Source organism: Pseudochaenichthys georgianus, chromosome 12 (assembly GCF_902827115.2).
Source record: "Pseudochaenichthys georgianus chromosome 12, fPseGeo1.2, whole genome shotgun sequence".
NCBI classification, from domain to species: domain Eukaryota; kingdom Metazoa; phylum Chordata; class Actinopteri; order Perciformes; family Channichthyidae; genus Pseudochaenichthys; species Pseudochaenichthys georgianus.
The window spans coordinates 1,499,116-1,522,414 of NC_047514.1; the positions used below are offsets into that span (position 1 = coordinate 1,499,116).

Consider the following 23,299-nt stretch of genomic DNA (forward strand, 5'->3'; position numbering starts at 1 on the left):
TGATTAAGGGTTGAGTATGAGTATGTAATTGTCCCAGGACGCCCCTCGAGATAAAGTTGATATTTTATGAAAAATGACTAAATTAATTCACTTCATTACAACACTTGTAATGTGCTATGAATTATTTCAATGTCATTATTCATATAAAGTACAGTTTCTCTATACTCAGCTTAGGTTTGGTTTAAAGTGTAATTTGAAATGGCACCATTGAAAGCCACTGACAGTGTGACTAACATCAGACGGTGGATGTTGAATTATTTTTTGTTGAAATACACACACTTGATCTTGAACGTGTTAAAATCTGTGAGATATGGTGTTTTCAGTTAGGAGACAATAACGTTTTGTCTTTTGTCTGTTTTCTTGCTCAACATTGTTCTCATCTTGCTATTATTGTATACATGGTATGGTTCTTAAAACGTTTTTTGAACTTTTCTCGATAATAAACTTTTTATTTGACCACATTTAGAATCAAAAGTACCGGAAAACAACTAAATAAAGTTATAAGCCGTCTGCCTGTGCTTTGATCTAAATGCATTATGGTCTGTACTGTGAGTAGAGGAAGCGCTGGTCATCTGGGGGTCTCTACCTGTTTGCATTTGTCTTCTGCTCCCTTCTTGTCTCCCTCAGCCTGCTCTGCCCGGTCTATCGCGTTCTCCTTATCCAGCTTCAGCATCTGCATCTTCTTCTTGATGGCCTCCATGGTTGCTCCGGTCGTGTGTCTGACAGCAGCGGGAAAATAGGGAAGTAAATCCGGACAGAGATGGAGACAGAGACGGAGACTGCGGCACAGGGACGGAGGTGGACAGGAGCGCGCGTGCAGCTAGTGTGAGCAGCTCAAGAAGAGTTGAGGATGGAATACCAGCTGCACGAGCCCCACACTTTCCCCACGTGAGCATCCGCACGACGACTCTGTCCATATTTAGGCACCTAGAGTTGTCTGGAGAGAGCGCGCGCGCGTGTGTGTGTGTAAATCACAGGCAGGTGGGTCATCTCTCGACCTGAGACAGAACTCTTAAACAACTCTTGTCTGGAGGAAAAGTAGCCTATGAGATCATGTGAATCAATTATGTTTGATATTTTTCTTCATAATCAGCGATAATCAGACTTTTTTCATGCTGTTTTGATATCAAATGACCAAATCTCGTATACTGTAATTACTGGTCTACTTGTAGTCTACTGCACTTGAGTATTAGTTAATAATCTTAATCGGTAAAGGAACTATCATTTTAAAATAAGAGTAGAGGAGAAAAAATTACAAATTTGGCTTCTAAAAGCAATATTATAAATTAAAGTATTTAATTACAGTGCGTATACAGTACTTAAGTAAATGTACTTTATTGCCTGCCCCGAGTTATGAGAACCCTGGATCTCCAGGGGACTAAAGAACCCCTCTTGTGGCTGCCGGTTTGTTTTAGAAAATGTTATTCTGAAGCAAAATAAAGTGGTGCGGTGATGACGTGGAAGTGAGCATCACAAGGCGTCCCTCGACAAAAAGCAATGGGATATTTCCATTGGAATTTAGAATATTGCAGAAAATAGGACCCGTAGCAAAAGCACGTGTATGGTACTTACACATTTTGTTCAGCAGTTAAATCTCTACTTATTAAAAACAATTGTAAGAGTAAATGCAATCGGCACAAGTAAAAAGCTAATATTAGACTATGAAAGAATTACAGCGTGGTCACATGACTTCACGAAACCACCGCTAAGCTAAAGGCGGCTAATGTTCGGTTTGATGACGTTCAGTAGTCTAATTTAATCAATTGTGAGACTTGACTTTCACCATTGGTGTATTAACTGATGTATTTTATCTCGTACAACAAAACGTGGAGATCTTGTAGGCTAGTTTTTACCACAGTTAATAAATAACTTTAACTATGTCACATTACGAACATAACTTACGTTCTGTACATTAATTATATTAAAAAAAAACGTCCTTTATTAAACCCAAACCATGATCTTTTTACTTAACTCATCTGCTTGGTTTCAGTTCACCTCGTGTTTGAACCGACTTCATCGGGGCCCAGCAACCTATTTTTGCCCGATGGCTCTAGAGGGGGGTTAATCCGGCCATGCCTTACTAAACCTTAAGAATGAGTTGCTGATGAGTTGCTGATATGATGTATGAGTATATCAGAAAATGATGCTGGTTATGAACATTTCGACTTTTCTTTAATATATTGCCGAGGAAGCGTAATGTCTACAGAAGAGGGTGAAGACGGTGAGAAATGTCAAGAAATGGAGGTCAACAGTGTCACTGAAAACTGGCTTTATTGAATATAAATCTGTTACAGTGCCAATGAGGTGGTGCTGCTGTAATTGAAGGCAAAATGTGAGCAAAAGAACAAAAAGACAGATGATTACAGTCACTATAAGGAATGCTGTGCAATGTTTGTTCGAAAAATACTCAGTCAGAGAACATAACGACTTTGTACACACATGGTGTAAGATTGAAATGATGGTCTGATAAATTATGAAATGAAGTGCATCTAGGGGTATACGGTTAGTATCTGTTGATAATATCTGACCATTTGTATGAAGGCACTTTGTAATCGCAGCTACACTGGGGACACAGTGAGCTAACGGCATGCTAACGTCATGCTAACGTCATGCTAACGAGAAGTAACTCAGACTAGCAGTGGTGATTGTACTGTGCAGGAATTCTCTGGAAAGTCTAAAGCACTGCGTCAGGCACTAATGTTGGCACAGATAACACAAACACAGAGCATCCACATATGATGTCAAATGTATCAAAGTTAAATATATGGCTTCATAATCTTTACACAAACAAAATATTCTAATCTAAGGCCTAAAAAATACTGACTGAAAACGTTTTCTAAGATGGCACCTTGTTGGAAGATTCCTTTATAATACATTTCATAGCTCGATCTTTAGAAAAATATGGTTTTCCCCTCTGATTTGTTACATTGCAAGGTTCATTTGTCCAAATCTAAACTTTAAAAACTACCATTTTATTTCGTTTTCTTTAATACAGTATGACAAGTTACATACAGTACTGAACAGAATCACTGGTAATGAGAGCGTTTCTCTCATAACATGCTCACACACAACAAAAACGTCTGCATAGAAAATGTGCATAGAGTATGCATAGTTTGCATAGAAGCCTTTATCGTGCTCTGCTCCATCTCTCTGATATCTGACGGTCGGCAGGAAAGCAGAATTTACCGGCAGGATTTTTGTTACTTTAAGCCACACAAAAAAGCATGTACAAAAAAAAGAGAAAAATATATATGGAAAAGTATGTGATCATATATAATCAAAAGCACCGAAGGCATATATTTTATCAAAATGTATAATCATTGGCATCAGTTTACGTTTGACTTTAAGAATTAAATACAGAACCAGATTGATAGGACCCTCTGTGGGGTGGAGTGATGTAGTCCTGGAGCCTTCTGTCCCTACATGTAGCTGGGGAAGGACCTGAACGCCCCACTAATCACTGCTGCCTCACTCCCCCCCCCTCCCCTCTCACTGGTCCTGGCCGTCCTCTCTCAGCTCTGAGGGGAGGAACTTGTACTGCTGCTGTCTGATCGTGGCCAGCTTCCTCCGGGCCTCTTCCAGCTCCCTTTCTTTCCGCAGCATCTCCTCCTGAGCCGCGATGATCTGCAACAGCCAATCAGAGGGCAGGATGTAACCAGAACAATCCATAAGCCCCACCTCCACCCGACATAACTGAGACATAACTCGCAGGGACTACAGATTTAAAAAAGCCTCTTGGCTGACTATGGCACATTTACAGAAATGTCTGTAAATATCTGTCCCTGATATAATAAATTAATTAATAAATTAATACCAGTGGTGAAATGTAGCTTAGTAAATTCACTTTCTTTAAACACCACACTCAATTTGGCTTTTTTGAGGATGTACTAAAAGTAAAAGTGTTTCTTCTGAATAATAGCCCATTTCAGAATCATATTTATAAAATGACTGGATTATGATTATATTATAATATGCAAACCAAAACAGGTGTGTCTGTTCTGCTCACCTGAGCGATGCCCCCCACCATCTTGCTCTTCACCACCACAGCCTGGTCGTCCTGAGCGTCGAACGCTGCTTTCTGCGCCGCCTTCACCAGGTTATCAGAGGCTCTCTTCACAGCGTTTCCAGCCGCCTGAGGGGGAAACAAACACAAAAAACATGTTATATGTGTGTTAGTCTTAAAATTAAAAGGAGCTTCCTGGCAGAAAGTCCCCTTTTCTATTTGAGAGCTTTAAATGGAAAAGACGTTTTGTGGAAGTGCTTGAAAAATCCATAACCCCTTACAATGGTTTGTCTTATTAAGTAAATGTACCTGTTTCCAAGTTAAGTTTATTTTATTATCTTTATATATTTGTTTCCATTGTTTTTATGGTTAGTCGCTTTGGATCAAAGTGTCAGCTCAATGTCATGCTGTGAAACTAATGAATACAGAGAACTAAAAGCATGCTTAACAGATATCTAATATATGTAACCGTGGCCCGTGAACTTTTCTTCGAGGGAATGTGGAAGCAGACCCATCAGCTGTGCTGCCTGGAAACAGCAACTCCAGGAAAGGGAATGAGACGTTCCAGCAGCGCTCCGAGAGGAAACCATAACACTTTTTTTCTCCTGCCGAGTGCCTGAGAATAACTGTAAAAGGCAACGACTGCTGAACTCCTCCGAAAGCCAAACATTTGTCTCATTGGGCGGCTCGCCTCTAAGGGAGAGGAGTTCTCTCCTTTTGCGGCTCCATGGCCTGAAAGGAGACACTCAGCTGGCGGGCACACACACATCAGAGAATCCTCCTCTGGTGGTTTATCTTTGGCTGGAATGTTACTGTTAGTCTGGCCCTGACATCCAGCATAACACAGCGTTAGAGCAAGGAGGTCCGGGGGGGTGTTGATGTTTCTAAAAATGCACATCAAATCCATTTAGAAAAAGCAACGTAACCCTGTTTTAAGTGAGAAATGCACAAAGAAATCTGCTCCCTCCAGGGACATCCCATCGCAGCTCTGAGGTCGTTCCTCTGGTTTGTTTCCCGACTCGTTTCAGTCGTGTTTTCAGACATTCAAAGGTTTAAATCAATACAGCCGTCTACATCACTGACCTATGAGCTCACATTTCACTCACACAGCAGCAACCCAACTACGGCAAGCCGGATGGACACTGTCATGTTTCACGCACCAGTGTCAACAAGCCGATGGCTAAATGGCTGTGGGATGACGTGTTTTTTTTTTTTTTAGGTCAGCAAGGGCTCCCTCGACAAAAAGCAACGAGATACTCCTTTTGGATTATTGCAGCAAATATGTGGAAACTAGAAGTGAATTTTACTCAAATGTTTTTTTCAGCAGGATAATATCTACATATTAAAACCACTTTTTACATTTTGAAGCCAAAATGCAATCCCAAGAAGTGAAAAGCTAACAATAGGCTAAACCAGGGGTGTCAAACTCAAGGCCCGGGGCCAAATCCGGCCCGCGACTTCATTTTATGTGGCCCACAAGAGCTTGCAAAGAATATAATGTTTATTATACGGTTACGTGCCGCTTTACAGAAGCACGTTGCCCATACATGGAGCACAATGCATCTCAAATTTGACTTTTTTCTCAGAATTTGATTTTTTTCTTCTAAATATGCCTTTTTTCTTAGAATTTGCAGTTTTTTTTATATTACTTTTTTTTCCAGAAATTGGCTTTTCTTTTTAAATCATTTTGTGACATTCTCACTGAAGAGACTTGCAATTATTTGCCCTGGACTTCTGCTTTCAGACGTAGTTAATTATGAAGTTATTACCCTATCTGATAATCATCCAATGCAGAGGCAATGATGTAATATAATAAATTATTTTATATATATGATATATTTATATATGTATTTTTATATAGTCTTAAAGTTACAACCGGCCCTTTGAATGCAACCATAATGCTGATGTGGCCCGCCATGAAATTGAGTTTGACCCCCCTGGGCTAAACAGACTACATCACGGTCACATTGCTTCATGTCACCACCGCTAAAGGGGGATTATAGTCTGTGTGATGACGACGCTAACTAGTCTCAGTTAAAGCTGTTTTTTAACCCAGTGGGGTATTTACTGACATATTTTATGTTGTGGATCAAAATGTTTAAATTTCATCAGGTAGTGTTAACCACTAAACCTCATATCGAGCATCAAAGCAAAACACCTGTAGAAATGAAACGTGGAAACAGGAAGTGCCGACATGCTGACACATCTCCAGGTTTTAGGACTCATAACTGCTACTTAAATTCTAATTCATGTGACAAGGCAATTTGGATTAGCATCTTTAAATCCATCAGAACATCATGTAATCGCTCCCAGGTTGTCCGCTAAAGGATAGTGCATTATTGGAGGTGGTACCAACTAAACCTTTAACCGTGTGGATGAGCCAGCTGGTTTCCTGAACCTCCTGCTGCCTTCAGGAACCGTCAAACAGAAACCTTTCTTCAGACGCTCAGATATTCCACAGAGAGACAGTACATTACTCGGCACTCGGAATAATTACAGCCCTTAAAAAGCACCACGGCACAGAGTGAAGAGAGCAAGTGCTGCTGGTGTAATCATAGGTCAGGGCTAATGTTCCCCATGCTGGAGCCATGGAGCTCCGGTGGGTTGTTTCCAGAGCTCCTGTAGACATACATGTCAGGGAATTACTGCGGTGGCAGCTGCAGGACAGAAGAGGAGGAGATAAGCCACTGCTGATCGGATCGGAGAATATGAGATGGGCCGGCTGATGTGCTCACTACACACACACACACACACACACGCGCACACACACACACACACACACACACACACACACACCCTTAAAGATAGTATTTTTGGGTGGATGAGGTGACAGGAAATACTTGTTGTTTCCGTCATGTCTTTGGAAACACAATCAGTTACAGTTCAAAGGTCACACCCCCCGTGCTACGTTTTCATCAGCTTTTTACTTGAGTAAATGGACTTTTATATTTTCTACCACTGCACTTATAAACGTATAAACTGCAGGTTTGAAATGTGTGGATATCTATTAGACATAAAATAGATTGCATTATGGGAAATGTAGGATCTAGTGTTCAGGATATCTCAGCCTCCGTTTTTTATTCTGTCTCTGTGCAACTTTATGGAAATGCAGTAAATCCAGGAGTAGCCCTTTAAAAAGAGTGGAATGCAGCTGAAGGCACTGTCACCTGGGCTAAATATAGAGCAGACTAACCCTGATGCAGCAGCTGTGCAGATCAATCAGCTCACCTGTAATCCTAAACACTCAAACTCAGCCTATTAATAGACTGTCCAAATACCGCAGCTGTTGCAGAAGCACTAAGGCTGTGATTGGACCATTGTTCCCACAGCAGGTACTTTAGATCTGATTCAGAAGCACATCTCACTACGCATTTCACAATATCAGGTGTCAGTCTGACGAAGCAGTATTTTTTTAAGCTTCTAAAATAATCGGAAATGGTTGTGTTCGTGCCAATAAAGCTTATTTGAATTTGAGAGGAAGAGACACAGAGAGAGAGAGTTGTCCTGGTGTAGAAAATAGCTTTTGGTCAAAATGTACAATATATTCCAATTGATTATGTATATCTAAATGTTTGTTGTGTTGTACAATGCTTTGGCAATACTGTATGTCATTGTGTTCATGCCAATAAAGCTTATTTGAATTTGAGAGGAAAAGACACAGAGAGAGTTTTCCTGATGAAGAAAATAGCTTTTGTTCAAAATGTACAATATATTCCAAATGATTATGAACTGTATCTCTAGGTGATCGTACAATGCTTTGGCAATACTGTATGTCATTGTGTTCATGCCAATAAAGCTTATTTGAATTTGAGAGACAGACATTTCTGTGGGTGTAAATACTGCTGATGATGCAGGATGACAGCTCCAAATGTGGCCAATCAATGAGATGCTCGTCAGCCCATGTGACTTTAAATGTCCTCCTGCTGGTGCACTGTAATAAGTCAGTGTGGAAACAAAGCATACAGGAACCACAAGGCACCGGCGGACCCTTTGTTTCATGGTGAGGAGGACACGGACTGAACTACAGGTGTGACAGGGACCTTAGACACAAATGGCCCTCACATGAAAACCATATGCCCTCTTCGTGCTGAGGCTGCACTGGTCAGGTAATAAGTGTTGCTGCAGTTTGGATGTCTTGGGGTGACTGACGGGCCGTCCACACTACAGCTTCGACAGCTTCAAAAACGGTTTCCAACACGTCTGCCCATTCACTTTGAAAGGGGTGACGTCACGTTGCCTCGCTTTTCGCCGAACTGAATTGTGGGTAGCATAGCGGTCCGTCTCCGGCGTCTCCGGAGTAGCCAGCGCCAGCCAATCAAATCCCGTTTCTGAAAATCTGACAGCTCAAGCCGTAGCCAATCAAACCGCGTCTAAGCTGGGAGAGATATCCAGCCGTTCATTTCTATATTTAAAAAAAAGTCGGAGGAGAAACTAACTATCGCCGTAGCAAATCACCCGGTACTCTATGACCAGACCCTCTTCACCTACCGGGATACAAACCGGAGGAACCAGCATGGAGGGAGGGGGCAGAGACAGTGGGTGGAACTGGTAGGTTTTCGCCTGATTGGGGAGTTTATATATATATATATATTGCTCGCATAAAATCCTCGGTTTTTTTTGCTTTGTATGTCGGGGGCGGGAGATTCATGTGATTGGTTGTTGGTCGCGTTGCTCGAATAAAATCCCCAAGCTTCAGACACGCCCAGCTCCAAGCTTTTTTTGAAGCTGTAGTGTGGATGCTCCGTGAGTCTGTTGTATTGTTATATCTTTCTGAAATGTAAGACTTGATTTGACTTAGTAGTAATAAACCTTTTTATTCACTTTCAAGGTGTTGGACTAGAACTTGATCTCACCATTGGAGAACATGTATTCTAGGTTGATGAACATAGCATGTGGTTTGTGTAGAAGGTGAGCAGAAGAAAATAAATCTGCACCAGCTCTAGAAAACAACAACATCTTTCTCAAGAAAAATAAAATATTCTCTGGTTTCAGACTTTGATTTTCTTTTTTTGTGTGTTCACCTGATTTGTATTTGAATGTATTTAGGTTTTGAACTCTTGGCGATTAACACCCTATAGTGAACATACCTTTTAAATATGTGAATTAACTTATTTTAAATGATATGTATCTGTGGACATCCTTGTGTCTGTGAACACAAGCCAAGTACCACCTACTCTACAGACTGGTTTAATGTGATGCACGAGATTTTTGTCATGGAAAAATTCACAATGGCTCTAAGACTCAAGACACATTTGACAAGTGTTGGAAGGGATGGATTGAGTTTGTAAAACCGTATAGATCAGACTTCAACTAAAAACTATATTTGTAATATAATAATTCTCTGCTACACACAGTTTTGATTGTTGTTGTGTCTCTGTCTCTTCATGTTCGTTTGTTTGTATGCGTGACTTTCATTATTTGTTTTGTGAAATACAAAAAAGAAAAGTAAAATGTAAGAGGGTTTGTAACTGTTGCAAATAAAAAATAAAATAAGACTTGAAGACGTGGTGCTGACCTGCAGCCTCTTCATGGTCTGGGAGTCCTGGTCGGCCTTCACTTTGCAGGCCACCAGCAGCTGGGCGGTGGAGGCGGACACCTGCTTGGCGGAGGACACGAGCTTCTCCTCGCTGGCGTGGCCCTGCACCGCCGAGTTGGCGGCCTCACACAGGTTGTTGGTGGCCGCTGCGACCATGCGAGCCTGAGGAGGCAAAGGCACCGCGGTGAGGGGGTTTCAAACTCTGAGACATTCTTACATGAACCTTAAAAAGGGGGAAGACTTACGGCAGAAATCAGACCCTGGGACCACTGGCCATCGTCCACAGCGTTGGCTTGGATCGCTCCAACCTAAAAACACAGAACACTGGATCAGCATCACACATCCAATACATATGTGACCTGCTCTATCGAAATCAGTCGCATTGACCCGAAGACACATTTTGAGTTGTATGCACTGCTGGAAAGAGGAGACTCCTAGCTTTCTAATGATATCAGGATTGTTGTTGTACTCCAAATATTAAGCAACATACGTCACATTATATAATGACTGTCACCGAGTCATCGTTTTGAGAAAAAGGCCTTCAAAGTTTTCTCTTCTCTGGAATCCATCGATCTGATTGGTTATTAGCAAATTATCAAAATACTACGGAGGGAAGATATTTTCGTTTGGATTACTGGTCTGGGGGAAGCTCGCGAGTGTGTGTGTGTGTATACGTGTGTGTGTGTGTGTGTGTTTGTGTAATTTTGGGTTTGTGTGAAAAAACCCTCACGAGAAACACCGGCTGTTGTTGTGCCTGCTGTGACGTTAAATTACTCCGTTCTCCGCTTGTAATTATGCCGAAGCTTCAAAGCTGTATTTATCATCTGAATTTGCCGAAACAAGTTTAATATTCTGAAAGCCAAGACTTTGTTAAATTGAAATCAGATGAAAACAAACTATAACGGACCCTGCCGTGTTATCTATGATTACTATATGCTTACATTCATAATGTCAGCCGGAGGGAGGCGCTGCGGAACAGCAGAGTGCGAGTGAGAGCCGTCTTCGTCCCTTTACGAGCTTCAAAAATGTATTTATCGTGTAATTTTGGAAATAAAAGTTTCATATTCTGAAAGCCAAGACTTTGTTTATTTCAAATCAAACAAAACACCCGAACCCCGGAAAAATAGTTACGCAAATCCACGTTTATTTTGAAATGAGCCGTTGCGACTTCCGACTGATTTCGATAGAGCGGGTCACATACTAAAGATAGGACAGAGGGGAAGGTAGGACACAGGGGCCTTCTGCTTGGTTTGTATTAACAACCTCTCCAATACGGTGAATTGTTTCCCAATAAAATTCCCAAACGATGGATCCTTCTTTTCAGAAAACGATTTGCTGAAACAGAACGCCATTAACACAAAATCACATTTGGTGACGTCTTATACAAGTGTACAGTATTTCATATCTACGCGGGCGCTGGTCCATAGTTATCCAAGAGACAGTCCTACACTTATTTGTGTTCAGTTGTCTTGGCTTTGTACACGGGGTCAAATCCTTCTCATTTGGAAGGTAGCAATAGTGTAATAATAATAATAAGCAGTTTTTGAGAGGTGTGCCGAGAGAATAGACTGGTAGGTGTTATCATGTTTTTTGAATTATCATCTTTGTCTATGGGGGGTTCACTGTACATGTTGCCTGGAGGGATTCTGAACACTCATCCCCTGCTGGACGTACCTTCCCTTGCGCCACCAGCTCCCTCTGAGCTGCTGAAGCTGCTTTCACCAGAGCGCTGGTGGCCGCTGCGATGGACTTAGCCGCCTCCAGAATCTGCTCCTCGAAGTTCAGGCTCTCATCTGCTTCCTGTTTACAAGAGAGTCCATGAACACACAGGGTTACACACACACACACACACACACACACACACACACACACACACACACACACACACACACACACACACACACACACACACACACACACACACACACACACACACACACACACACACACACACACACACACACACACACACACACACACACACACACACACACACACACACACACACACACACACACACACACACACACACACACACACACACACACACACACACACACACACACACACACACCCCAAATTGGGATCAATAAAGTACTTAGATAAGATAGTACCTTATTGATCCAAATTTGGGAAATGTGTGTGTGTGTGTGTGTGTGTGTGTGTGTGTGTGTGTGTGTGTGTGTGTGTGTGTGTGTGTGTGTGTGCTGAGGTTAACAGGCTCAGTGTGGCTGCTGTAAAAAGCCCTCTGACCTTGGGCTTGGTGCGGGGCCTCAGCTGCTCCAGTTTCTTGGCGGCGGCTTCAATTGCGGCCGCCGCTTCAAACAGCTCGTTCTCCGCGATGACGGTGGGGTCCTCGGGGTCCACCCACTCAGTGCCTGCAACACACACACACATTTTTGAATTTGTCTTTTAGTTACAATAAAGCAAAGACATACACAATATACAGTAAGTAGGTACCCAAAACCTTTACATGGCGTACAAGAGGAAAAAAAGCTGGGTATCCATTAACATACACACAATTTGAGCCTAAAAACTATCTGCCCCAGATTTCCTATTAGCTGAATGCGTATGATTTTAATGTTCTTATATTTTTGTTAAAATAGTTCCCCATCTGTGTTTTTAATTTGACTGTTATTTTGTATATATTGATTGTTGTGCTTTTATCTTAATGTGTGCATATGTATACATGTGTCGGTTGATTGTGTATATATATACATGTAGGATATACATATTTTTTATATATATTTGCATTTTTGTATTCAAGATTGTGGGAAACGGTATTTCGATCTCTCTGTCTGTACCCACACACTGAAAGATTGACAATAAAGTTGACTTTGACAATTTGAATGTATGTTTATGTATGCACCACGACATCAAGTCAAATTCCTCGTACGTGTCACCCTACCTGGTCATTTCTGATTCTGATAGTATGGCTATCAGAATGCATTTGAAACGTAATGGACACTTCAACAGGTGTGTAAGCCCTGAAAGTATTTCAAATAGCAGATTCTATCTTTTTGTATGTACTGTTGCAGACATTTAGATCTTGCAGATATACATTTTTTAATTATTGTATTAATTGTAGTTTTCTTTTATGTAAGGAGCACGTTGAGCTGCATCCTATGCATGTATTGAGCAAGAAGTATTATGTGTAATGCGTGCAGTTATTATGCTCCATATATCCTCCTAGAAATCCTACTCTCGCTTCTTTTAAAACAAAGCTGAAGACTTTTAAAATCAAAAGTCTATTCGTACATGTCCCTGCACTGCAACCTTTTTTCTTGTATTTATTATACCTGTATTATTCTATTTTAGCTAGTTTTTATTTGTATCGTCTCGGCTTTTAAATGTTTGAATTTGATATATCTAAATGTAATGTTAGAACTTGAAATTGTGTTGTTGAAATGTCATTAATAAATAAATTGCCTTGCTTTGTGTCCAAGTGAGCGACTTCACAATTATCAAAAGCAATCACACACGAATGCACATTTTGCTGAGTGTGCTATATTTTATAACAGTTCAGGAGAGAACATTATCCTGCATAACTTATCCTATTTATAGCAAACAATATTTCATTTATTTAAGGTGCAATATGTTTGCAGTGATTGTGGGGCAAGGCGTTGTCTTACTGTCCTCCAGCCAGTGTTTCACAAACAAACAGTGTGTGTTGCCATGGTGACACCAGAGGATGAAGGTCCCCATAGCAAATCTCTGAGGAGGGAACTCTGCACTCTCATTATGTCAATGGGTCAATAGGGTTTGGTTACAATAAAACAGCATGTTTGTGGTGTCGTTGTTTATGTCTTCAGTTGCTGTTAAAGTGAAGGAAAGTTGAAGCCTTGATGAATTGGATAAGTGATGTGAAAGGATTAAGTTGAGAGCGTTTGATGCTGATTTTGGAATCATGAACCGACGGCAGAGCTACATGAATCTGTGAGGAGAACTTTCCCTCCATTTGACAGATGGTGGGTTCATGATATATCCTTTCGGTGCTATGTACTTGACTCTTTAGGGGGGGGGGGTATCCGCGCTGTTAGAAACTGTAGTAGCCTACTCTGAGGGGACTCTGAACTAATCCCACTGAAAATGACTGTCAACACTCACATCTTAAAAGGCAGTATGAATTACTTTGTGCCAGTCTACACGGTGTACACACACACGCTCGCGCACACACACACACATGCACGTACGCACACACACACACACACACACACACACACACACACACACACACACACACACACACACACACACACACACACACACACACTAGCTGACTTTGCACATTGGTCTTAGTTCCTTATTCTATTTATAAAACTTTATTTAAATAAGTGTCATAAACGGTCTTTAATGTATTCATAATTATTCTTTCCATACAGCGGTGCAGTGTCGAGTCATTTAACCCCAAAAACAGTTAGCATTTTACCACTTCCTGTTCACTCGTCTCGAAGGCAACGTGTTTTTGGTCAGATGGCTGTTCTTAAACATTAAATACATCGGTAAATACCCCACTGGTGAATGTCTGGAGCTTCTATGTGTCATAGAACCAGCGGTTGGTAACTAATGACTTAATGAGACGACTAAACGTCATCACGCCGAACATTAGCCACCGTTAGCTTAGCGGTGCTGTAGCTAATGTTAGCTTTTTCACTGCTGCTGATTGCACTTATGTTTCTAAATTCATCAAAGTGGTGTTAATATGTGGAGATTATAGTGCTGAACAAAACGTGTTTGCTCATTTTATCTTCTGCAATAAACCGAAATCCAATATATTTTAGTAGGGAGTGCTTGTGATGCTAACTTCCAGGTATATGCTAGCTATAGGCTACTGTCTTTATTTATACCAGCTTCATAGTGCATTTATATTAAGTTCTAGACTACTTTTTATAATGTGTATACCCATATATATAGTTCATACTGTAACATATGAAAATCCTTATATTATACTATAAAAAACATGTTTCTTTACTGCTTCTCATGCAATTCTGGTTAAACTTTAACTGCATTTCATTGCACTATGACAAGTACTATGACAATACAGTTCAATCTAATTCTAATATATGTTATATTGTACATTATAACTATTACTTAAACAGTGTGTTCCTATAAATATCCAGCTACTTGCAGTGCCATTCAGGCGAATCAATAAGAACATTGTTAGAGGTAAATTGAGACGGGAAGCGACACCCTGAGGAGTTTCATTTGGTTCTGTTGTCTTTGTGTCGTGGCAGAGGTCAAAGGTTAAACTACCTTTCATGGCCTCTGCAGCCTGGATGAGCTCAGTGACGGAGCCTGCCACTCGCTTTGAGTAGGAGGCCAGCTGCTGCTTCAGGTCATAAGAGGGCTTCTGGATGATCTGTGGGACAAGGGACACAGGTGGAGAAGTATTCAGATGTTGTACTTGAGTAAAAGCAGAAGTACTCAGATCTTGTACTTGAGTAAAAGCAGAAGTACTCAGATCTTGTACTTGAGTAAAAGTAGGAGTACTCAGATCTTGTACATGAGTAAAAGTAGAAGTACTCAGACCTTGTGCTTTGGTAAAAGTAGAAGTACTCAGATCTTGTACTTGAGTAAAAGTAGGAGTACTCAGATCTTGTACATGAGTAAAAGCAGAAGTACTCAGATATTGTACTTGAGTAAAAGCAGAAGTACTCAGATCTTGTACTTGAGTAAAAGTAGAGGTATTCAGATCTTGTACTTGAGTAAAAGTAGAAGTACTCAGATCTTGTACTTGAGTAAAAGTAGAAGTACTCAGACCTTGTACTTGAGTTAAAGTAGAAGTACTAGAAGTACCAGAGTGTAGGAATACTCTGTCACAGTAAAAGTCCTGCATTCAAAATGTTACTCAAGTGAAAGTAGAAAAGTAGTATCATCAAAATATAGTGAAAGACAGTAAAAGTAGTCGTTGTGCAGATTGGTCCATTTCAGAATAATATATATGATATGTTTTATAATGATTGATCATGAAAGTGTTCTCAAAGCTGGTGAAGGTGCAGCTAGTCTGAAGTACTTTGTAGACTGCAGGGTAGCTGGTGGATTTACTCCAGGTGGAACTAAAGTCTGATTCAACACTTGATTATATTTCACATAATTCATCCACATCTGTAAAGTAACTAAAGGTATTAAATACATGTAGTGGAGTCAAAGTACACCATTTACCTCTGAACTGTAGTGGAGTAGAAGTACACAGTAGCATAACATGGAAATACTCAAGTAAACAAGTACCTCTACATTGTACTTAAATAAAAAACAGTACTTCCCACCTTTTAAAAGCTCACATTCTGCATTATCTATGCTTCTTATTCCCATGTACTTGTATTTATCAAATTGCAGCATTTTGCGATTATTTAATGCTAGGAAAATAAAAGTTATATTCCATAATCCATTACTTTCATTTCAGATCCTTGATAGGACAAAAAACAAAACCAAAGAGGAATGTAAAGAACCTTCTATCTTTAAATCTGTTCAACATGTTACTGGACAATCACGTATTCTATTATAAACTGGATTGGGGGTTATATCTTTATTTGTCTAACTGTCTGTGCCTATTTCTTGTATCTGTAAATATCTGCAATTGTGATTTTATTGTGCTTGTGTGTTTCTGTCTATGCTTATCTGCTGTTGTATGTCTTGTATACATAAATGCAAATTGAAAAATAAGGCAGTGTTATAATGTAATATTTACTCATGTATTGTCCTAGAGTTATATTTGGACATACTACTACTGAGTATTTCCATTTTATGCTACATATACTTCTAGTTTACTACATTTTGGAGGCAAATATTGTACTTTTTGCTCAATTATTTAACACTAATAGTTTCTAGATACTTTGTACAAAAGCACATGCTATGCTGCAGTCGTGTACTACTTACTCTACACACACAGTATTTTCAAATGTTACTAAAATGGTCTTACAATTAACAAAGTATAATAATAAAACTATATGAAATGTATTGGTGATTAAAGAGAATAATAATATTCTATAAACAGAGATTCTGCTTTTACTTTTTATACTTTCGTGATATATTTAGTACATGTTGCTGATAACGCATTACGAATTTCACTTGTAATGGAGTATTTTAAGACAATAGTACTCCACTTTACAGTAAGTTAAGAAGTACTTCTGCCTGTACTGTTGCTCGGTGTGTGTCCTCAGACTGTCCTAGGTAGACATGCGGTGTGTGTGTGTGTGTGTGTGTGAGCAGTGCGTGTAACAGGTGCAGGGCATTAACAGGGCTCAGGCCATAACCAGCTCAAGTTTATTCAGATGTGTTGTCATGAGGAGATAGAGGCAAAGGACGTAACTGCACAAGAACGCATGCAGCGGGGGGGGGGCGGGCCACACACACACACACACACACACACACACACACACACACACACACACACACACACACCCTTCTGTTCCTCCCATCAGAGGGCGAACACACACTACTGTATTCAAATCCCATTTCTCTTCTACTTAATCCCACTGGACATAATTAAGATTGATCTCCACTCATGAACAGAAAACATACTTTAATATATAAATTAAAACAAATATAAATCCTTTTATTAACTGTACATGCTGTCATGTCATTTAAGTTCAGAAGTATTAATGTATCACTTAGTTAGTTTGCTTAGTGATTCAACCTTTTGGCCAACATTGACGAGAAGTGTTGAAGGTGCTCTGAGAGTTTGGCCACCATTATGTTTTCCTCAATCATTCATTTCGGTAATAATAATATTACCTTTAGGGATTTCATTAGGTCACTGCTCAGACTTAGTGAGTGAAAACATTTAAGCACGTGACTCGCTGCTAGTTATTTAAAAAACAGCCGTAACCAGAATGCATGATCTTACTTACAATGCGGAGACGACTCAGCAAGCAGTGACCCAAGTAGATTTTTGAACCAGCTTGTATCAAAAGTCTGTAATCATTTTTCACATTTGTGGAAGGTATTTAACATTTATGCACAGATTGTGTTAGAGCCAGTATTTTTGATTTTATAAGAAAGGCCACCTAATTGTGACGTCTGTAGTCAACGCACTATAAAGGACTACAATTCCCACGGCGCCTGCGCTAACGCCACAGTGATGGGCAACCTGTTTGAGAGACGCCGTCGAGGAACAGTTTTTAACCGTACTCGTACATACAAACCGTACCCTTTAAGTTATGAAGTTATATAAGCATTATCAAGAAAGAAAGAATACCTAAGTTGTTCGTTATTTTATTTGAGTTTTGCCTATTTCTTTTAAAGGCCTATTTTCTTTGTTGCATGTGCAAAAGTTTGTTATTTTATTTTGAGCAAACACATCGCAACATCGTCTAAACCAGGGGTTCTCAAAGTGCGGCCCGCGGGCCAATGGCGGCCCTCGGAAATGTTTCTGGCGGCCCGCGATAGTTAATGTGACACGCTGAAAGGCATGCGTTATATTTTAATCCTCCATGGTTGTATCTAGTAAGAATCAGAATGGAATTTAAGAATGGTAAAACTGCGCCCCCTGGGTTGTCATTCCTAAATTATGAATGACAGCTTGTGGAAAGTTTGCTAGACTACTGGTTGCATGGCAACTAGGCATCTCGCGAGTTGCGGTAATTGGTTGGTACAATAAAGAAAGGATTTGTTTTGGAATTATTTTGTGTTCTGTTTTTTCTTGGGCGGCCCTCAATCCAATATTGGGTACCTACATTGGCCCTCACTCATCAAAACTTTGAGAACCCCTGGTCTAAACCATCGGAGGCCAAGCCACACTTCAAACTGTGAGTACTTTAAAGGAAAGAAACGAGTTAGAACTGTCTGTTTAAGGCGTCTAGTGGCTTGGTGGAAAGACAAGGAAGGAAGCCACGACAGATTGTTTACACAAATAATTGAGATTACGTACAACTCCGTATCTATAGTTAGAAAACACCATGCACAAAACATTACAAGCAAAATATCTCTTGAGCACTCTTGAGTGACCATCAGCAGACTGACAGTCTACCACCCGTCTTTGGATGCGTACACACGTGCATCCACTCATCTGTTAACGTGCTGCTGAGGTTTCTCTGCATCATTGTCTGTGGTATTAAGTATTCAGTGCGGCGCCACTCTTGTGCAGGTCATGCTGTACTCACCGGCTTGCACCCACATCAGTGAGCCACAAGTTCAAAAGGAGCATTGACAGAGCGAAGGGAAAAGGAAAAGGAAAGGAAAGAGGTCTTTAAACACATGACAGCTGCTGGTATCACACACAGGAAGCAGAGGTTTACTAGGGCTGCTCAATTAATCGTATTTTAATCGCAATTACGATTTTGGCTTGCAACGATTATGAAAACAACATACCGTACTTTTCGGACTATAAAGCGCACCTGCATATAAGCCGCAGCAGCTAAATTGTCCGTCTGTCTTGCTCTCGTTCTGTCTCTCGGTTCCACGTTTACTTTGGCGCGCGACCTGTCTCACTCTTTTCCGGCCTCCAGCTTTTCCTGCTGGAGCCCGCCGCTTAGAGGTGGCGGGCGCGGACCGGTCCTAGAGCCCATAGCGTTAAAGGTGGTTAATTTTACCTGTAAAATCCATAGATGTAGGAGGTTCCCTAGTGGCCGTTAGCTGTACAAAAAAAATGGGGAAAAAGTCGCGGCTTATAGTCCGAAAAGTACGGTAATCGAAATAAAATAATTATTTATTTTTATTTATTTCTATTTTTGAAATTAGTTTTTGTATTGGTTTTTCAGTTCGGGGTAATCAACTGTTCAACTTTTTTTTTTTTCAATAAATGGATGTTTTCAAAGTAAACGGATAATCGTTTTTAATAATCGTGATATCAATTATTGACCCAAATAATCGAGATTATGATTTTTGCCATAATCGAGCAGCCCTCGTTTGAACGCATGCAGTCGCTGGAAATGACAGTTGAAAAGATGGAAAAATGAGATCAGAGATAAAGCATACTTTAAGATGGTGTTATGACAATAGAGCACATGGATGAATACAAGAGTGGACGTGATCTGTGGAGTTTATTCTGGTACAGAGCTGGGTTGAAGTGCAATAAATAAAAACAGTCCACAGTATCAGAATAAACTCTGGATTGATTTGATTTTACCTACCACAGAAATGTCCTTTTGTGCCCCTTTTGTCATTGGTTATAAAATAGTCTTTTTACGGCTCTATTAAAATAGCACGAGTGCAAAGACAAGCAGGAAGGTCACATGTGCAAGGTTATGACATTACTATTTTCATACCCTTTAATACACAGTGAGACTTTCCTGTGTATTCTACGTGTTCTCTTTTGTAACATGCCTTATAACCGCTTTCTGACTCTATTGTAAAACTAAACTGGCACAATAACGTTTAAATTAAATCATGTACTACACATTATTTGCGGGAGAATGAAGATAATTCTGCTAAATCTATGACTACAGAGAGAGACACGTTACTTATCAACTCACGCGCTGGGAATATGTTAGCGTAGGAGAAAATGTAATAGTGAAAGGGAGGCGGGACTACCTCATTTCCTGGGAGAAATGTGCAGCTACAGTGTGTGTGAGTGTGTGTGAGTGTGTGTTCAGGTACGTGGGTAGAGATGTCTTACCACCAGCACATGCTCCAGCAGACCCAGATATCCAGACGCACACTCGTTGCCGTAGCGCAGCGCTCTCGTCTGGACGTCCTTGCTGACCTCTGGGTGGTACGCAGCTTGCTGAGGGGCAGAAATACAAAAATGAACCAAACATCGGCAGTACAGGCAGTATAAGTCAATACATAAAAAGTATTATAAAAGAAAACACGTAAACTGAAGACCAGTACACCGGCTGCTGTGACAAATCATGCAAGTGGCCGAAAGTGGGCAGTCAATGGTACATTTTCAAACTAAACCTTTATTTAAATCTCAACGACACATCTGAAAGGTTTTGTGACTGCATGTTGCATGGTTACTGATTAAATGTGTTTGGTGTTTGAATTATTATCATTATTATTATTTATTACTATTATTTGAAGAGTCCTTATCATGGGTTACGATGGAGCAGGGTGGTTTTCACGTGGTCCAGTTAGAGATAAGAAATTATAATAATTATGGTACACACTCCTGTCTGATAGCGCTGATGGAGTGCTGGCACCCAACAGCGAACACCCTGTGTGTGTGTGTGTGTGTGTGTGTGTGTGTGTGTGTGTGTGTGTGTGTGTGTGTGTGTGTGTGTGTGTGTGTGTGTGTGTGTGTGTGTGTGTGTGTGTGTGTGTGTGTGTGTGTGTGTGTGTGTGTGTGTGTGTGTGTGTGTGTGTGTGTGTGTGTGTGTGTGTGAGAGGAGAGGGTTGGGTTTATTTGTTTTTATTTTATTTCTGTTTGTCTGTATTATTGTTATTATTTTTAGCTTACATAATGCATTCTGTATTCTGCATTTTGTATATTTTGTCAAATTTTTATTTTTCTTATGTACTTTTAGTTATTTTATTTAAAAAGAAAAAAAGTTGTGCTTTTGGTTGTAAATGTTTCGTATTAATTTCAATAATGTGATCACAAAAAAAGATTATAATAATTATGCCATTATTTCAAAGTCAAAATTATACAGAATTAAAAAAATATATTCAAATCCACATTGACACATTGGTTATCAAGCGCTCAGGATGTCAGGGTGTATAAGTGTGTATACTGTGTATATAGCTCCTGTTCACCTTGCAGGAGTGCAGCATGTCAGCGATGGCCCTCCTGCTGAGGTTGGCCGTGGCGATGATGTCTTCCTGACGACAAGAATTCCCAGCAGCCACTGCCTTTGCTGTCGCCATGGTGATTCCTTTGGTGGTGCGAATGAACTCCTCAGGTGTGGTGGTTTTCGGCGGAGGCTCAGAACTGCTGAACACCTGAGTGGGAAAATACAGCGGACAGTTAGGGCAGTGTTTCTCAAACTTTTTCATACCAAGGACCACTTAACCAATACAAAAACAAAATACAAATACCAAAAACACATCGTTTTTCTAGAACAGATTACAAATCGCCTGAAAATGGTACAAACAAGTGGCAACATGTGTGATGAAGGTGTTGCGCTGGGCTATAGCATGGAATCAAAAGTGAAACTTAACCTCGGTTAATTGCGGAGATATTCCCGCGAGAGTGCGGAAAACTTAAATGTATTTATTTATTTCAAATGTGAAATGTTACCAATATACTCACGTACCACTAGGGGGCGCTCACTGACCACCAGTGGTCCGCGGACCACACTTTGAGAAGCACTGAGTTAGTGAGATACCTCATCCAACAATCCAGTCCATTTCATGCTAGGATTAGCGTTGAAAATGAATCATTGTTGCTGGGAGAAAACTGCTTCCAGAGGACACTAAAGCCTCTTCTACTGGTGGGTGGAGTAAAGAAACATCTTTTCCTAAATGTTAACTGTGACAAAGTCAATAAAGTGGTGCAGGAATGAGTCCTTAAACGTGGAAACGAGTTAGCATTTTACCACTTCTGGTACCCTTGTCTCGAAGTCAGTGTTTTTCTTCAGTAGATACCCCACATGGGAATGTTTGAAGCTCCTATGTGTCTAAAAAACTGCAGCTGCTAACAGGTGAATACATTGGACATCATGCCGAACATTAGCCTCTTAGCTTAGCGGTGGTGATGCCACTTCTACACCCTCCTAAAAGTGGTGTTAATATGTTTAAATTACCCTGCTGAACGAAACATATAAGTATCATTAATGTGTGGTAGCACTTGCGATGCTATCTTCCGAGTCAGCCCACAAAACACGTCCTCCCTGCAGCGACCTATGAACTGTCTTATCATGCCATTGTGTATTTTGGTTTATTGTTCTCATTGCTTTTACTGTAATGGTCTTTTTATGTTATTATCCTTATTGTTTTGTCATCTTGTTTTTTGACATAGCACCTGCATGTTCTCCTGTTATTGTGTTATGTGTGGGAAAAACCAATAAATAAAGTGTCATCACTCACAGCCAGCTCCTGCTTGATGTGTTCGATGGTCGCCTCCAGAGCTCTGGTCCCTTTGGTGGCTTCGTCCTCGACCGCCTTCACCGTCTTCAGGAGGGACGTCACGTTGGTCACCATCACCTGCAGCACACAAGACACATTAAGGCCGCAGTTTAGAAATGCGTCTTACAGTGAGATGTGTCTTAACGACCTTCGATCTTCCAGCATTAACAGTAAATGCATGCAAACGTGTGTCCATAGCTCGTCTAAATGTTTATTTTCATGTCTTCATGTTAACGTGTTCCCCAGGGTCCATACACTTTTTCACCAATGACTTCTCCATGACCTTTATCTAATTTTCCATGACCAAAAAAATACTCTTTCAGCGTACCACTGGAAATGGTTTATTTTAACATGGAACAGGAAAATAAGGTCTGCATATGAAACATGTCGTGCCTATCTAAAACAAATCCAATAGTAGGCTTACTAGCTTCTAAAGCAACTCAAATTTCTCACCAGCAAAACACCTCGTCAGTTAAATGCCATTTTACGTTTCATTACTATAAGATACAGTATTTATTATCATTATAGAATTACTATTTTGGCGATTAGATAAAATATAAATTATATTTGATGCAACTTTAGTTACATTTCCAAAACTTTGGGTAAAATATTGTTTTCCATATAGGGCCAATTTGCATTTTGAATTTCCATGACTGTTCCAGGTTTTCAATGACCGTAAGAACCCTGGTTCCCATCTTCTGTGGTTTAACAGTATTTTTGACACGGCTTAGTTGAATACCCGATTCTGATTGGTCAATTAAGAACATGTGACACTGTTAATACAGTAGTACAGACCGCTGTCAAGGACTAGGGCT

At 40.4% G+C, this 23,299-nt stretch overlaps 2 protein-coding genes across 7 annotated transcripts in view; both read right to left on the reverse strand.

Annotated features, from left to right (window-relative positions):
• tpm2 (tropomyosin 2 (beta)) overlaps positions 1–857 on the reverse strand; it is a 21,640-nt gene extending 20,783 nt beyond the window's left edge. For 2 of the 6 annotated variants that reach the window (XM_034095559.2, XM_034095558.2), the window contains exon 1: positions 587–857. In XM_034095559.2, the coding sequence (XP_033951450.1) occupies positions 587–700 (114 nt within the window). In that variant the 5' untranslated portion in view covers positions 701–857. The remainder of the gene's footprint in view (positions 1–586) is intronic. The other 4 variants (XM_034095557.2, XM_034095556.2, XM_034095561.2 and 1 more) reach the window with 3 other exon arrangements.
• A 1,395-nt stretch (positions 858–2,252) lies between these two features.
• The window catches only part of tln1 (talin 1), an 84,565-nt gene continuing 63,518 nt past the window's right edge, over positions 2,253–23,299 (reverse strand). The window contains 10 exon segments of the mRNA XM_034095676.2: positions 2,253–3,624; positions 4,007–4,132; positions 9,519–9,701; positions 9,785–9,847; positions 11,214–11,339; positions 11,793–11,917; positions 14,793–14,898; positions 20,095–20,202; positions 21,174–21,359; positions 22,446–22,562. Coding sequence (XP_033951567.1) covers positions 3,490–3,624; positions 4,007–4,132; positions 9,519–9,701; positions 9,785–9,847; positions 11,214–11,339; positions 11,793–11,917; positions 14,793–14,898; positions 20,095–20,202; positions 21,174–21,359; positions 22,446–22,562 — 1,275 coding nt within the window. The 3' untranslated portion in view covers positions 2,253–3,489.